Raw genomic sequence first — 15,015 nt, 5'->3', positions numbered from 1 at the left:
GGCGCTAACTTTGAACAGTTACCATAATTGAATGACAGAAAAGGTCAAAGACTAAGAAAGAAGCAATAAGCAGTGCATTGCTTTTGGCACCACCCCAGACAAGAGGAAACATTGTATTTAGAAGGAATGTAGAAGGCGCTCATGGCACTGCCATTCATAGGAGGTCCTTTTCAAACATTTTTTTGGGAATAGTGTTCATTGAAAGGCGTCATACACACTCGGATGTGTTTTTTTTTTTTTTTCCAGTAAGGGTGTTGCAGGGCCCCTTTAACTCGAGAATTTTTTTACTTTTTCTAATGCCCAGTATGAAGGACTAGGGAAATCCATGCAGTGTAGTGCATAATGAGCGAACAGCCCTGCGTCCTTGCAGGGCCAGCAAATTAGCAATTTCTCTACACATAGCAGCACTTGTTTCGCTACAATACCACCCACTATATCCTGCTGTATACCTTTTCTACATTAAGTGTAGGAAGTTATTGAATTTTTGTTACATGAACTATAGCACCCTTGGTCCTTTGCCATTGCTCAGCTTTATGACATCAAAAAGCATTCAGTCAAAGTTACTAGGCTCTTGCTTAGTTCGCTGCCTTGGCATTAATCCAATTTGAGCTATTTTTGCATGTCCTTGCAAGTTCAAGTCGGCTGTTGTATGTGAAGGTATTGTGGCATGTAGTGTTGGGTATATGTGCTAGTGTGTGTGTGTGTTGTCTATGTGCAGTGTACCTGTTTGTGAGATGGATGTTCACTGTCTTGCACAACTTTGTCTGTATAGCTGTAGTTGCTTGTTTGAGCTTGAGCCCTGTAGTTTATTCTAGATGGCTGCATGCTGCTGCAGCTGTCGCCCTATTACAGTGTAGACCACTTATAGCGTAAGTCGCCAGAGTAGCGCACAGCATTATTGTGACTAAAACATCTATTTTCAAACTCTCTGCACATGCAAAACAGGTACACCAAATGGCCAAATGATCTCCAAAATGTGTAAAATGGACGTTGCACCACTTTCAGTATTCACCTGCAGTGACCATTAATGTGATTACGAGGACTTCTGCTAAGCCATAATTTGCACACACTGCAGCTGCAGTACAGTTGCGGGCTGATTGCTTGGATGGTTGATTTTTCTTGTGTGTTTGATTATGTGGACTTTCCTGTGGCACCGACACCTACACCATGTTATTATTGTATAGTAATAATATAAATATCAGTCGTTGAATGGTGTTTCACTTGCTTGTTCGAACATAGTTATACATTAAAATATTGTCCTCTGGTAATGGAGGCATGTGCATTATTTAATGCAATCCAACTCTCGTTAATTTGAACGTGTTTGGCTGCACATCGGTTTATTCGGACAACTCTTCGAGCTCGGCGATGCAAAGTGCCGCAAATGTGCGACGCAAAAGAGCAAAAACGGCGCTAGTTCCAACCGAAGCGAAGCGTCAGAGTCCGCATCGCCATAGTCATCAGCGGAAATCCAATGTGAATGGCAGCAATGCTGAAATGCTTCTTGTTCATTTGTGCCTATTACATCTTCAATCGGTGCGCGTGTCAGCTGCGTGCCAGCTGCGTGCCTTCATAACTGCATAGTCGCCTTCCATGATCGTGTCAATAGCGACTGCGGTTTTGTCCGCAGCGGTTGTGGCACACAGTAGTTTTATATTGACTTGTCGCAAAGCTGTCGAGGATAAAGAGCACCTGCTACATCGCGATGGAAGGGCGATCGGTTCGCAACCAGTTCACTGGTGAAAGAAACAAAAAATTGAAATGTGCACGGTAGTGAAAAGCGTGTCTCAAATGAAGGTATGCGCCACGGCTGCGCTGTGAAGGAAGTTGCAAGGCCTTTGCCGCTGTTTGAGGCAATCAGTCACGAGATGATGAGAATTGCAGGCTCTTCACTATGTTTGTGCAAAATAGAAAAGGGATTTGCTCATTCACTCAGTAAATAAAAGCATGTTGACATAGTAAGCACTTGTTTATTGTTTTCTTGATGCCCTTCGTAATTCGGCATTTGGTTAATTCGGACATTATTTTTGGTCCCGTGGAATCTGAATAATCGAGGTGTTACTGTAAATGCATTGCCACAAACATGGCAGCCGTGAACAGCATTTCCACCATTCAGGTTGGTGAGGGGATTTTTCATCCGGTAGTGTGCTGTTCCAACACTACAAAAACTTTGTGACTGTGATACCAAGCTGTATCTGTCAGTTGCTGACTACTAATAAAGTAGTTCTGGTTAGGTCTAGGGGAGTAGCCAACCTTGCCAAGAAAAAAAAAAAAAATATGCCACTGGCTAGTACGGTGACAGATGACGAGCTGCGACAGGAAGCTTTCCACTAATGTGTTTGTACCAGTAGTCACCATCTGCGATAGGTCCTGAGATCAGACACAAAAGCTTAACTGTTAGAGGCACCATATGCAATCAGCCATCGGCTATACAAGGAGTGTACCTGGTGTAACTGATAGCCTAGTGCATTCCGGAAGCACTTGGTAAGCTTGTTTGTATGCCCTGCTGGTTGCAACAATGGAAGCTTGCACTAGCATCACGTATTGGCCTCGCATGGCATGACGTTTGCACCTTGTGGCTTTGTCACACCTCATAACACACATTGGGCTGGACAACAGGTGAACACGAAATGCTACTTGGCTTCATCTATCATGAAATTTCATGTAGGTAGGGTTTTACTTCAGTGCAACACAGGAAATGTCTGTAGCAGTTTTTCATATCATTTGCATTGTAAAAAACAACAGGATTACTTTTTCTTGAAACTCCTTTTTTTTTTTTTTTTACTGTCCAGTTAACTTTGACAGTTTCACATTCCTGTCCGTGCCTGAAAAATTGGTCGCTGACTGTACGCACTCTGCCATTTTGCATAGGCTACGATAACCTGTAGCAGGTGGTATGTCACTGTAGTGTCAAAGGGCCTAGAGTGCCTTGTTGACTAATATGCTCACTGCCAACCTTGTTAGCAGGCTTTATCGGTGGCTACATTGTAACTTTTATTCTGTTTTGTGTGGCTGCACACTCTAAGCAGTAGTGACGTGTATGCATGTAGTTCCATGAGAGGCCAACCAGCAATCAGAAAAGGTCGCAGAAAGGCATACAGAAGAGGTCAGGAAGGATCTGGTTTGGCAGAATACGTGGTTACGTTATAAGTGGTCAACACTTCATATTAATGTCTCGATGCTGTTTCATAGCAGTGCTTCTCCTGCTTCACTCACTGTATTTGAGGTTCCTTTGGACGGCACTTGCAGGTATGGCCGCATGCATTTTGCATGTTTGGCACTTGGCAGCATGGGATTGTCTAGCATGTTTTGTTTTTAAGGAATTGCATTGTTGTGCAAAAAAAAAAGAAATACTATAAGCAAAGAGGGAACAGAGATTGTCACCGAGAGGCTTGCCACATTTGATAAATACGTATATAACCTGTCCACGCTACATAACAATGCTAGGGCTGCGATTCTTCGTGGTCGAGAGAACATAAAGTTATGTAGTGGTTACATTATAAATGAATTATAGTGCAGCCCAAGCCATGAGCATAATGCAGAATGTTTTAGTGATAGCATTGCATGGTGCACAATTGCATCACACTACCGCATGCCCAAGTTTGCACGATTTTGATTGCAGTTGTGGAGCTGTATACAGGTCAACTCTTTGCAGTGTTGCCGCTTCTCCTAGGTTTTGTTTTGATTTCCTCAAGACTGAGTGTCCCCTGCATTGCATGTGCACTTGTAACGAAGTCGGGAGGGGGGGGGGTTGTTGAGAAATAACTTTGTTGTTTCCTGGCAGAAAGGGCTGAAATTTGGCACTCACACTGCACCTTGAAATAGAGACAAATCTAAAATTTTGTGAGAATATCTTCATTAGTATTTGTCAAGCAGTGGAGATTTATTAGAATGCACCAGGGGCGCGATCGGAGATTGTTGTTCGAAACGCACATTCAGTCTGCGTTCAGTTTTGCCTTCAGCAATTGGCCTAGGCCGCGCCGAGTCGTCAGCCGCCGGGCGCGGCTGATGACTGAGCATGCGTTTTGAACAGCAATCTCTGATCGCGCCCCAGGGCTGTAATACTTGGCATCATAGCTGTCAGGCATCCTCTTGCACCTTTGCCTCGTCATTTGGTGGGCTTTGAAAATTTGTTCTTGACCTTGCTGGACCATCAAATTGAACTTCCATTTAATTGTGGACACTGCACAAAGGGAGTTGTGGATGCTGCGTATATGCGCTTCTGCCGTCACCGCTGACACGAAATAGGGCTCGAAGTGTGTCGAAATGGTGCGATGTTCAGGCAACAATTCGTCTGGTGAATCTTCAGTTATCCTCAGAATCTTTGGAATCTTCGATGAATCTTTGGGGAAACTTTTGCAGACTTCTTGCAAAGTTTTGTCACCATACTGGCCAGTGAATTTTCATCACGGCCTTGACCACTTTTAGGTCTAACCAGCACTGCCTTGTTGGCTGTTGGTGGCCAAAGGGATGGTGATTCACAGTGGGCATAAACGTCTAGAAAAGCCAAGAAACCACCTCACAAGTGAACATGGGAGTGTGGGGGTAAACTTGAATAGCACAAACTTCCTTTATGCCAACAATTTTTCCTGCATCATGCTTGTAGATCATGTCTGAAAAATCTAGCAAGTGTCTGAAACTTCTGACAGCATTGTACATTGGAGTACCCAATAGAAGAGGTGGTAGTACTGAAAGGTTGCACGAATAATCAAACAGCTCTGAAAATTAAGCAGGCAACTGTAAACATATTCATGCTTTTTTACTTGTTTTTATTATGAGTTACCTCATTGACAATTCAACTTGCTCACTGAAACTGTTTGTAGTACAAGTTTTCAAATATATATTTGTTCATTCTGCATACTGTAGAAGTTCTGAGTACTGATATTTGAATGGAAAGTAATTCTGATTAACATAATATTTGGTTGAGTTATTTAAAAGTATTGAATATTTGCACACGCCTACATGTAAGACATTGATGGTTGACTTTTCTGCAAAACTCATTTCCCTGGCAGCTGAGCTTGCTGCATTCTGAAGCCGATGTTCATGCATGAGCATGTTGCTTGAGCTAATCTGCACCAAGCTTGGAAAAAATGCATGCGAGCGCTACATAAATGTAACAAGCATGGTAGTGTGTATTGTCCTTTTGAGCTGCTGTGAAAATTCAGTAGTGAGCTTAAGGTGGTGAAGTAACAAAGATTGTTTAACTGACTTGTTAGCTATTGAGTTGAGTGATAATTTGTAGACTGTATTGAGAAACATCACATTGGTTTGCTTCCAAGAGAATTGTCATGTGTTGCATTTTTATTAGGCTGCAGAAAAACATAGGCGAGGTCTGGAAAGAGTGTTTGTGACTAGGTCCTTGGGTCCAGCGATGTTAATGTCTACAAACAACCTTTGAATGATTTCTGCTGCTTGCTGACAGGATGTATATAAAGGCCGTTGTACAAGACAACAGTCTTGGTCTCCAGTTTTTTTTTTTTTTCAATATAATGTATCTCTTGAAAGGATCCAGAAATTGCAAAGAAAGTGTAGCAGCGCCTGCTGCTGTGTCAGTGTCTGCTTGTGACCAACTATTTAAAAGCAAGGAAGTCGTGGTTGCAGATGGCATTGGCTTTTGAAAGGGTAGTCACAGCTGCCATCTTGTAAACATCGTTTTCACTTGTAGCCTATTCATAATAAGGTCAGTCTTCGTGCAATCCGTATTATTCACTTGGCGATTGTTTTGTGGCACTGATGTCACTGTGCGCGCAGCTATAGTCAGTGGAAAATCAAGAATGTGGGAATCCAATTCAGCAACAATGAGTATGACACACTCATGCACCACTGCCGGGACACACAAAAGCATGAAGTACTGGAGACGATGAAGACAGCTCAAAGCACAGGCAGGTCATTTGAATAGGGCAACAGGAGAGGCGTCTCACTGGCCTCCCATGGAAAATACCTCCATGCCAGCCGAACATCGTTTTTAAATTGATGCTTTTAAATCTAGCTACTCTGTCTTTGTTAATTAGTGACTAGGCTTATTGCAAAAGTAGTAATGAGTTGCTCAAGAGGCCACTGAACAATGTTGAGTGAGTTGCATTTGCATTCTGTGCTTGCTTTATGCCAAAGCTACTGAAGCCAATTTTTGTGTCCAGAGAATGCAAATACAAAAATTAAGAATACATGATGACCATTTGCACGAACTGCAAAAACATAAAAATTTGGATTGGAATAGAACTGCAGAAAGGCGCTTGAGCAGTGCCTAGGGCAGGAACAAAATAGCATAGGTCGGCATACTCGCTCATGAGTACACTGACTGACACCGCACTCATTTCTTGAGTGACTGAGGTGAATGGGAGTGAGTGTCCAGCGGTATCCTGTTGACACGGTCCTCGCTGTTGTGTTTTCCTGGCTGCTACATTGCGTGTTTGCGGTCTAGACTTAAAGCCCATCGACTCCTATGTATTATGTTCTCGTGTAATAGGGTGTCATTCTGTAATGGTCTCACTTCTTACATTGCGTTTGAACACTGCAGTCACAAAAATTTAGCGGTGCCGAGGCAGATTTGCTTTTGCACATTGCTGCGAAAACGATATGTGTATTACCATGGTTAAGCCTGTGAAGCCCCGCCCATGGCCCCGCCCCAAGAGGCCAGTAGTTCGCTATCGTCAGTTCCAATAACTGTATCTTGGCATAATTTCAATTCTTGATTGTTCCCTGAAGTCAGCTGTGCAACATGTGCAGCATATTGTGGTGAAGCATAATAAGAGTCGAAAGGGGCCAATGTCATGTCCGTTGATTATACAAGCACTTATGCACCATCTCCGTTCAGGGTCTGAGCACTGAAGCATCTAATAACTGTATTGGTAGCCATTCAGAACTGTTTCTGACATTGCTGTGGCAATTTGGGGGCCTTCGTCACTGTTATGTTTTCCTAGCCGTTGTTACATCTTTTTTCCCCGCTCCCTTAAAAAAACGCATCAGTGAGGTTTTACTATCTATATGAATGAATGCCGATGAGTCGGAGGTGACGTGAATATAGGCTGTACTGTTCCGGTAAGTGTGAATGCAAGTAAGCATTGTTGAGCACTAGCGGGCAAGTGAGTCAGTACATAGCCTGCTGAGATATTCGTGAATGAGTATCCACTTGCATATTCTGCCGACGTATGCAAGATAGTGTCCAGAGCGTGGGTGGGTCCAGTTCTTTGGCAGGGTAGTGTGACATCTTTACTGGCCTTTGGTCAGCAAATATGTACCCTTTACTATAAACAACGAATTTAGTTAAATCAACAATGACAATTACGATATGTAACTGCACAAATCTCTCTTTATAAGAGGCCACCAATTAAGATTCAAATGCGAACTGCTCAAACTTCAGAAATTTGATGCATGTTACAAGACACCTTTCAAGTGTCTATAGCTATATACGAAATAAAACATTTTTGCTTGTGTATTCTGTTGCTCTGTTGCTTTGTGTGTGTGCGTGTGTGCGCGTGTGCGCGTGCGTGTGTGCGTGCGCGTGCGTGCGTGTGTGTGTGTACTGCAGCACTCTCCTGTGCACTAGCCATTTTTTTACTTCTGCATGCATGATGCATGAGGTGTTCTCGAAGTGCCATTGCCAGCTTTTTCTTGAAATAGTGGGGTAATAGAATCACTGTTTCAGCAGAACAGATTCCTGTTAGCACATTGACTATGACACATAGTTTACTTTAGGGAGCAGTTTCGTTTCCCAGTTATGCTGTTTCATGCAAAAAATTTGAAATTATATGCTTATTCCTTTATAGGGATGTACATGGCCTTTCAAACTCGCTTAAATCAAGTAGCGAGATTATTTAATGTAAATTTAGCATGAGTTAACTGTGCTGAAATTTTCAAGACATATCAGTGCTTAAGAAAAGAATATGAGGAGCAATGAAGTGTGCATTTAATTTATTTTTCTATAATTCCTTGTGTACTTCCGTGCATTTAATATCTTTTTACATTTTAAATATGGTCAATATCTTTTATAGCCATATCAGTACTTGTAGTAAACTAAATCCAGATAATTAGGTGTGTGCGAAATACGTATTTGCATGAGTCTAATGCGCACCTTTCTAGAATAAAAAATGCGTTCAAACTTGCATGCATGTTACAATTGTAACTAATTCTACTCAAAATTAAAAATGAAACCGATTCTTATTAAAAAAAAATTTTGCTCGGCTAACCCTGGATCTGCAAATCGAAAGCTTGGTTTAGCCTGGTTAAGTCTTGATTTCGCTTGGTTAACCATTGATTTAACTGTAGTTATTATACTTAGGTATACAATCATCATTAAGCCAGGTATGACGGCTACGCCTCGGTCGGTGGCTAGACACGACTGTGACTAGGGTAGGGTAGACACGCATCGTTTGACGGTGCGATGCCTGTTGTGCCACAGAGAAAGCGCAAGTGCTCGACAAGCAAAACGACAGCGTGAACATGCACAGCGTCGAAGCACAAACGGACAGGACGTGAACGAGGTCGCTACATTGATTGTGACACCTGAAAAGACACTTTGCTAGCTCATAGTTCTATTTGGTTCCATTGCAGCCAACATCGCAGTGCACAACTATGTCGGTGCTGGCAATGCAGTCTAAGCTATAGCGGAGTGTATTTATGCATACATCATAGTTAATAGTGGGATAGCAGATGTCAGCTTAAAAAGTGAGCTCAAGCAATGTTGAAGAGTTGCCCCTGACATGAAAGGAGCTTGTGTCAGTATTAGGACCAATTCAGTGTTGTTGCAATGTGGCGGAAGGCAAAGATAGACTTGTGAAAACTACAGGATATAGTTGACACTATTTTCAACTAGCCACGCACAGTGAGAGGTTGTGTAGTCTGTGGTGAGGAGGCCACGTACATATTTTCAGGCCCATGAGCATTCTTGCCAGTGACTTTTCGCTGCATGCATGTGCATTGCCCGTCTTAGATCCAGCAGTTCCTGGAGTTTGTAAAGACCATCTACCGGGAGCTGCCGAACCACCTGAACGCTATTTTTGAGCCGCGGCCGCCGCTGAAGTTCAAGGACCTGAGTGAGCTGAACCTGGACGCTGTGCTGCAGGAGACCTTCACCCTCACCAATGTGCAGCTGGAGAAGAAGGGGCCCGACGGAAGCTGTGCCTCGGTATGTGCAGCTTGTTTCGTTTGCATTCAGGTCTTATTTCTGATGAGTAGCCGAGGCACAGGGAGCGTGCATATGGTGCGTTGGCTTTCCAAAGTGTTGACTTTCCAAACGGAAACCTGTGAAGAAGATATGTGTGGCATAATTGCCACCGGTGTGGCAATGAATGGCGTTGGCCAACACTCCTAGAGGGAGGTTACACTTACGCGCGTACCCAAATGCCCAAGAAAATGGAGGTGGGACAACCTCCGCTGTGGCTTAGTAGGTTAAACACCTAATCACGTGGAGGCTGTGGCTTAGGCTCTCACTGGTGGCAATTAGACTTTTTTACACACCTTATTTCCTCTCTCTTCAGTGAGAGTATGAAGATAAACACAAATTTAGCCTCCTTCCCTGCAGCTACATATTAAAGTTCGTACAACTACATATTAAAGTTTATTCCCCTTGTGTTTTCCTTATTTTTTGTGTCAGTTGGCTTTGCATAGCTTAAATATTGCACCCCTCAGTTGCCCTTATTCGTTGCAACCACTGTTTCTTTTGTGACTTAGTGTGGGTGTTAGTAGTGTCACTAGTCATGACCATGCCTGTCATGGGAATTAGCACTTATTCTGACAGTAGTATTGTCAGTATGGGCTATTTCTAATTAGGTGTAGCAGAATATTTAGCGTGGAGAATAAGCCTAGTTCTGCATTCCTATGAATCCACAATTTGCTGTAAATACTATAGCACTAAGTACAGAAGCGTCAAGCTGTCCAGGGAGTAAAAAAAGTGAAAGCCCGGTAATAGTAGATAGTACATTAAATAACACCCACTCTTGTACATTTTAAGTGTTTACCTGAAAGAAGAAATGAGTGGGCCTGGAAGTTGGTGTGTTCAGTGATGACTAAAAGGTGCTGTGTGGTTTAAGCCATTAGTCACATTTTCTTTCTTTTTTCGCTTGGTTTATCACGTGGAATAACGTCATAATGGAGTTTAATATAAGCATGCAGGCCCATTTCGTGGGGATACTGCAACAATGACTTGTAAAATGTGTCATGTTTATTTTTTGAGAGTTCAGTCTTCTCTGTATAAAATAAGTAATGAATTGATATCTGCCATGGCTATATGACATCACTACCTTATTTGGTATGAGTTATAGCAGCCTGCTGCAATGGCTCTAGGCAGCTATCTTTGTTGAGTACTTTATGTGATGTAGAAACACAAGCCATCGTAGTGTCATGCAATGTTGGTGGTGGGACTTGCAAACGTGTCTTAGCCCAGGCACTTATTCCTTGTTAATTGCCTATCAGATGCAGTGGAGTTTGCGGGTGACCAGCTACCAAATGGTGAGCTGGCCTGATTGCAGGCATGTTCTCAGGGGATGTGCCGAGATGCGTGTTCCACCTTTAAAGGGAAACACTTAATCAGACCCTGCTGGTAGATGGCGCTTTTGAAGCTCGCTGTTTCTTTGGCAGAAAGAGATGAGGGTATTAATAGAAAGAATAAGACATTGAACTTGTATCAAGCTGTTATAACAGCTTCAACACTCATTATCTTCCCATTTAGCCTTATTTTGGGTTGCAAGAGTCCTAGAAGTTGATGAGGTCTAGCTTTTGTTTATTTCTCAAAGATGTGTAGTATATTTCGCTGTCCTTTTCTTCTTTTTGCTTTTATCAAATTAATGAGTGATTATTTGGCTTTGGCTGGATATTGCCACAATCAATGAGGTTGCGGGGAACCACTAGTGAGGGATTTTAACAGTGGCATCGATGCATGTCTCTTGCTGTTACATTGTTGTTTTATGTAGAACACCTCAGCTTACGGGCACAGCAACTTGTTTGCTGTACCTGAAGTGTTATCAACTGATTTCGTGATTTTATTGTTTTCTTTTAGGGTTCATGAAAGTATAGCACTGTTCTCATTTATTGAGCAAATTTTATTACTGAGCCAAGTGTTAAGCAATTTAATCTCGTACACTATCGCCTTGGGGCAACAGGCTTCGTAAGCTGTTCAGCAGGCAGTACAAAATGGTGCCGATGAATGCCATTGGTGGCAAAGGTCCAACACTGGGAAGGCTACCTTCTGCTGGTGTGCGTAAGCAACACAGCGTTTCTTTAACCTTGCTGTAGGTTTCATAGACACTAGCGATATGAAATCAGACATCTTGATGTGTCTATTGAGTAACAATACTCTTTATATGTTATTTTTGCCTTTGGGTTTCAAAGCGGGTAATTCATCATTGAAAGCTGGCATTGCAATGGTGCTATCAGGTAAAACCAGGCCCAAAGACACAATCAATTTATACAGTTGACCTCCATTAAGTTAATATTGCAGGGACTGATAAAATTTATTGAGTTATCCGGTCAGTCAAATGAAAAAATAAGCATAAAAAACACTGAAACATACTGCTGCTTTGATTGGCACTCTTGCCTGTTCCTAACACACCCATGGATCTAATGTGCACTGAGATATTATGGGTTCAAAGTAGAATATTAACATAAAAATGGCATCATAGCTTGTAGCGACAATAATGTAAGAATAACAGTAGGCTTCTAACAAAGTAGGAATGTAATTCATGCATTACATAGGGATGTAGTCATGCAATTTGATATTCTGCATTTGATATTCTGCATTTATAGAACAACTCTGCGATCATCGAAGATGGGATGGTGGCCCATGCCTAGACTTCGCTAGTTTTCCTACGATGCATGCATTTCTCAGGAACGCTGAGAACACCTGATGTGACTTTGTTGCCAATAGCATACCAAGTAACTTATGTTTTGTATGAGTGTTTGTAGTTGAAGACTAAAAGCACTGTATCATCATTGCCCATACTATGCGAGAACTTCTTTTGTTGCTGTCTTGTGACGACAGTGGTGAGGATGCTGTCCCTGACGGCAGGCTATTGCAAATGCAATTGTAGCTTTGTAAATGATTCCATCGTGCAGGCAGTTTTTGAACCTGTGTCCTGGAAGAATAAGGAAAGAAAAGGCGCTTGTCAGAAATGCATTAATATGGTAATCATTCATTGTGATCTGACATTTTTCGCTTAAATCTTCCGAAGGAAGGGCTAAAATAGGTGTTTTCATCTGGATATAACATATCTCTGACGCATTCACTGTTTTCTAGTGCCGTCAAGACAGACGCTACAGCCATTGGGGTCACCGCTAGGGTCATCATTTTGGCCCAGTCAAATTTGAGTTATGTGGTGAAGACTAATTTCAGGATCAAATAACGATTTTTGGCCCTTAGAAATGTATGGGCACCGACTGGGACACGGTTGGGAGTGAATTAACCAAAACGTTTAATCACCCAGAGTTGAAGCAATGAAGGCTTAATGTGTACATCAGAAGGTTTTGTGTATACAGGACAATGGTAATAATGCCGGATTTGGTGCTGTATATATAGATGATAACATTCTATGCTTCGTAAACTGAACAGAAAGAATGTGTCTGGTGGCGAGCACCTTGAGGCTGTTAACAAGAAGTAAACCGTGCACCCTTTAGATTAAATTGTGCACACTGAAACAAAGTGATGGAGTCTGTATTGTCATTCATCAGCAGAAAAAAAAAAGCAGGAATGCCAGAAAGCGTCGTGTTTATTTGTCTTTATTGCCCTTATTCCTGCGTTTGCCACTGTGCATGACACTGCATTGGGTGTGTGCATGCCTTTAGAACTGCGTAGTTGCCATCCATGACCACGTTGATAGCAACAATGGTTCCGTCCGCAGCGGTTGTGGCAAGCAGTAGTTTCGTTTTGACTGAGAGTGTGTTGGCCGTGCGCCTTCAGAACTGTGTAGTCTGCATTCATGACCGCGGTGTCGATAGTGACCATGGTTTCGTCCGCAGTGAATGTGGCAAACAGTAGTTTTGTTTTGACTCTGTGCATATTGGCATCATGCCTTCAGAATTTCGTGGCCGCCATCCATCTGTGATTGCATCGACAGCGACCACAGTTTCATTCGCAGCAGTTGTGGCGAGCGATAATTTCGTTATGACTTAGTGCATTGTATAGGCAATACCGCAGCCTGCATGCACACTAACATCAAATCCACTGGCTGCATCCCGATGGATGGACAGTCTGTTGCTGGCCAGCTCACTGGCGAAAAAATAATTGGAATGTAAAGGTACATTTTGCTAGTTTTATATTTTCCTTATTGTCAGAGGCTTGCTACGTTCTTGTGGCTAAAAAATCGAGTGCACATTCAATTTTTACTTTGTTTAGGAGTGCTAATATAATTTCCATGTTAATTTTCTACTTTGAACACACAAAAAGTGGGTGTGCGTTCTATTCAAGGACATGTTAGAATCTGGCAAATGCTGCCAACTGAATCAGCGGTGTGTTTTGATGTTTTTTCAGACTCTTGTTTGATCTCTCCAGTTTTTCAGGGTCAAGTTCACGAAAGTCGACTATGCCAGCACTTATTTTGTGTTCTTTAATCCTTTTTTTGGTCACCCACAATTATTTATCTGCAGGGTAGTCTAAGTTTCTAATTCATTCATTACTTTGAGGATTGTCCATGCTTTCAACATTTTTCAGTTAGCCCCTTGCCACGCAACAGGCCACATGCATGACGGACGCATTTCCAATCCTATTTTCGCCTATGCCATCGGACGTCTTTGTAAACGGCACATGACCAAATCGGATGGAATTAATTACTGGGGTTTCATTCATCGTTCCTCATTTCAGCTAACTCTCCCCACGCAGTTTTTTTCATGCAGTAAGGATCGTGCAAATCAGCAACCAGCCAAGATGGGTTAATTACTTAAACTGTGTGTGTGTTTGTCAACCAAAGAGTGGTAATCCGGGTCAGTTCTAGCAGCTCATAACTTCAGCCAAAGCTTAAGCTGCAGAGGCGGGAAGCCTGAATATGTAATGCATATCAACATGAAAACATTTTGGTCGCAAGAGCACGGAGAATTGAAGTAATGTGTTGTGTAGGAGCTCTTGCATATTTGTTCTGGGCTCAATATAGCCACATTTAATCCCTAAGTATTTTAAGTAGCGCCCCAGAGCACTTAGCTTAGAGCCATAGTTTGTCTATGGTTGAGGTGCTTAGTAAAACACTGCAAGAAGCACTGTGCAACTGTGCTGGTTTATGTCATTAAGGGAGAGCGAAAAGTCAAAATCGATTCAGAGAAGACTAAATTCACTATAAGTACAGGCAGGATACCTGCAGCACTCTTTGTGTTTCCCAGCAGACATGCCTGCAAGACATTGTAGGCGAGTGCACTTTAACGTAGTTCGCTTGTTCATGAAGCGCGAACATAGGCTGGCAGAACAAGTGGCTGCTCACTCACTGCCCTCACTCGCCAATATTTTTGCGGACTCACTTAGGCCGATCTGCACTCGCACTCGTTGCTACTTACATTCCTACTCGCACCCGCTCATATTCACAAACCCTCACTTGTGTTCGTAGTCACTTTCATTCGCACTTACCGGCTTTGACTTTCATTCGTACTCACGTCCACTCACACGCTTCATCAAATACTAGCCCTGTCTCCCGTGACCGAGAAATGATTGTCGAGAGAACATGAGTAACTGTACTCGTGAGTGAGTATGCCAAACTATGATTGTAAATAATGCACAAAGCAAAAGCACCTTGCATAGCTAGGTACATAGCACTACTGGCGGGGTGGGGGGGGGGGGTTGCGTGGAAGAAAAACTCTGGCTGTAAGCAGCAGCTGCGTTTGCTGTTACTAGCAATTTGTTGCTGATTTTTGTTAACTATCACATCTAGCAAAGTTGTAGTTGGCAACACAGATGGTGACTAACCTATTGAAAAATATGTCGGTCAGTCATTAAGAAATATTTTGTAGTCTGAGTACTCACTTGTATCAATGAAATATTTATTGATCAAGAGGGCAATGGCTGGTGTGATACATTGTGGATTTGGTGTACTTTGAAATTTTGAATAT

The 15,015-nt window shown here is 42.5% G+C and overlaps 1 protein-coding gene across 7 annotated transcripts in view; it reads left to right on the top strand.

Moving 5' to 3' along the window:
* Nipped-A (Transcription-associated protein Nipped-A) overlaps positions 1 to 15,015 on the top strand; it is a 361,163-nt gene that overhangs the window by 40,679 nt on the left and 305,469 nt on the right. For 5 of the 7 annotated variants that reach the window (XM_055075899.1, XM_055075903.1, XM_055075901.1 and 2 more), the window contains exons 8-9: positions 8,927 to 9,121; positions 10,408 to 10,443. In XM_055075899.1, coding sequence (XP_054931874.1) covers positions 8,927 to 9,121; positions 10,408 to 10,443 — 231 coding nt within the window. The remainder of the gene's footprint in view (positions 1 to 8,926; positions 9,122 to 10,407; positions 10,444 to 15,015) is intronic. The other 2 variants (XM_055075904.1, XM_055075900.1) reach the window with 1 other exon arrangement.

This window comes from Dermacentor andersoni, chromosome 2 (assembly GCF_023375885.2).
Source record: "Dermacentor andersoni chromosome 2, qqDerAnde1_hic_scaffold, whole genome shotgun sequence".
NCBI lineage: Eukaryota > Metazoa > Arthropoda > Arachnida > Ixodida > Ixodidae > Dermacentor > Dermacentor andersoni.
Note: the sequence above shows the minus strand (reverse complement) of the source record. Positions and strands in the feature narration are given on the sequence as shown.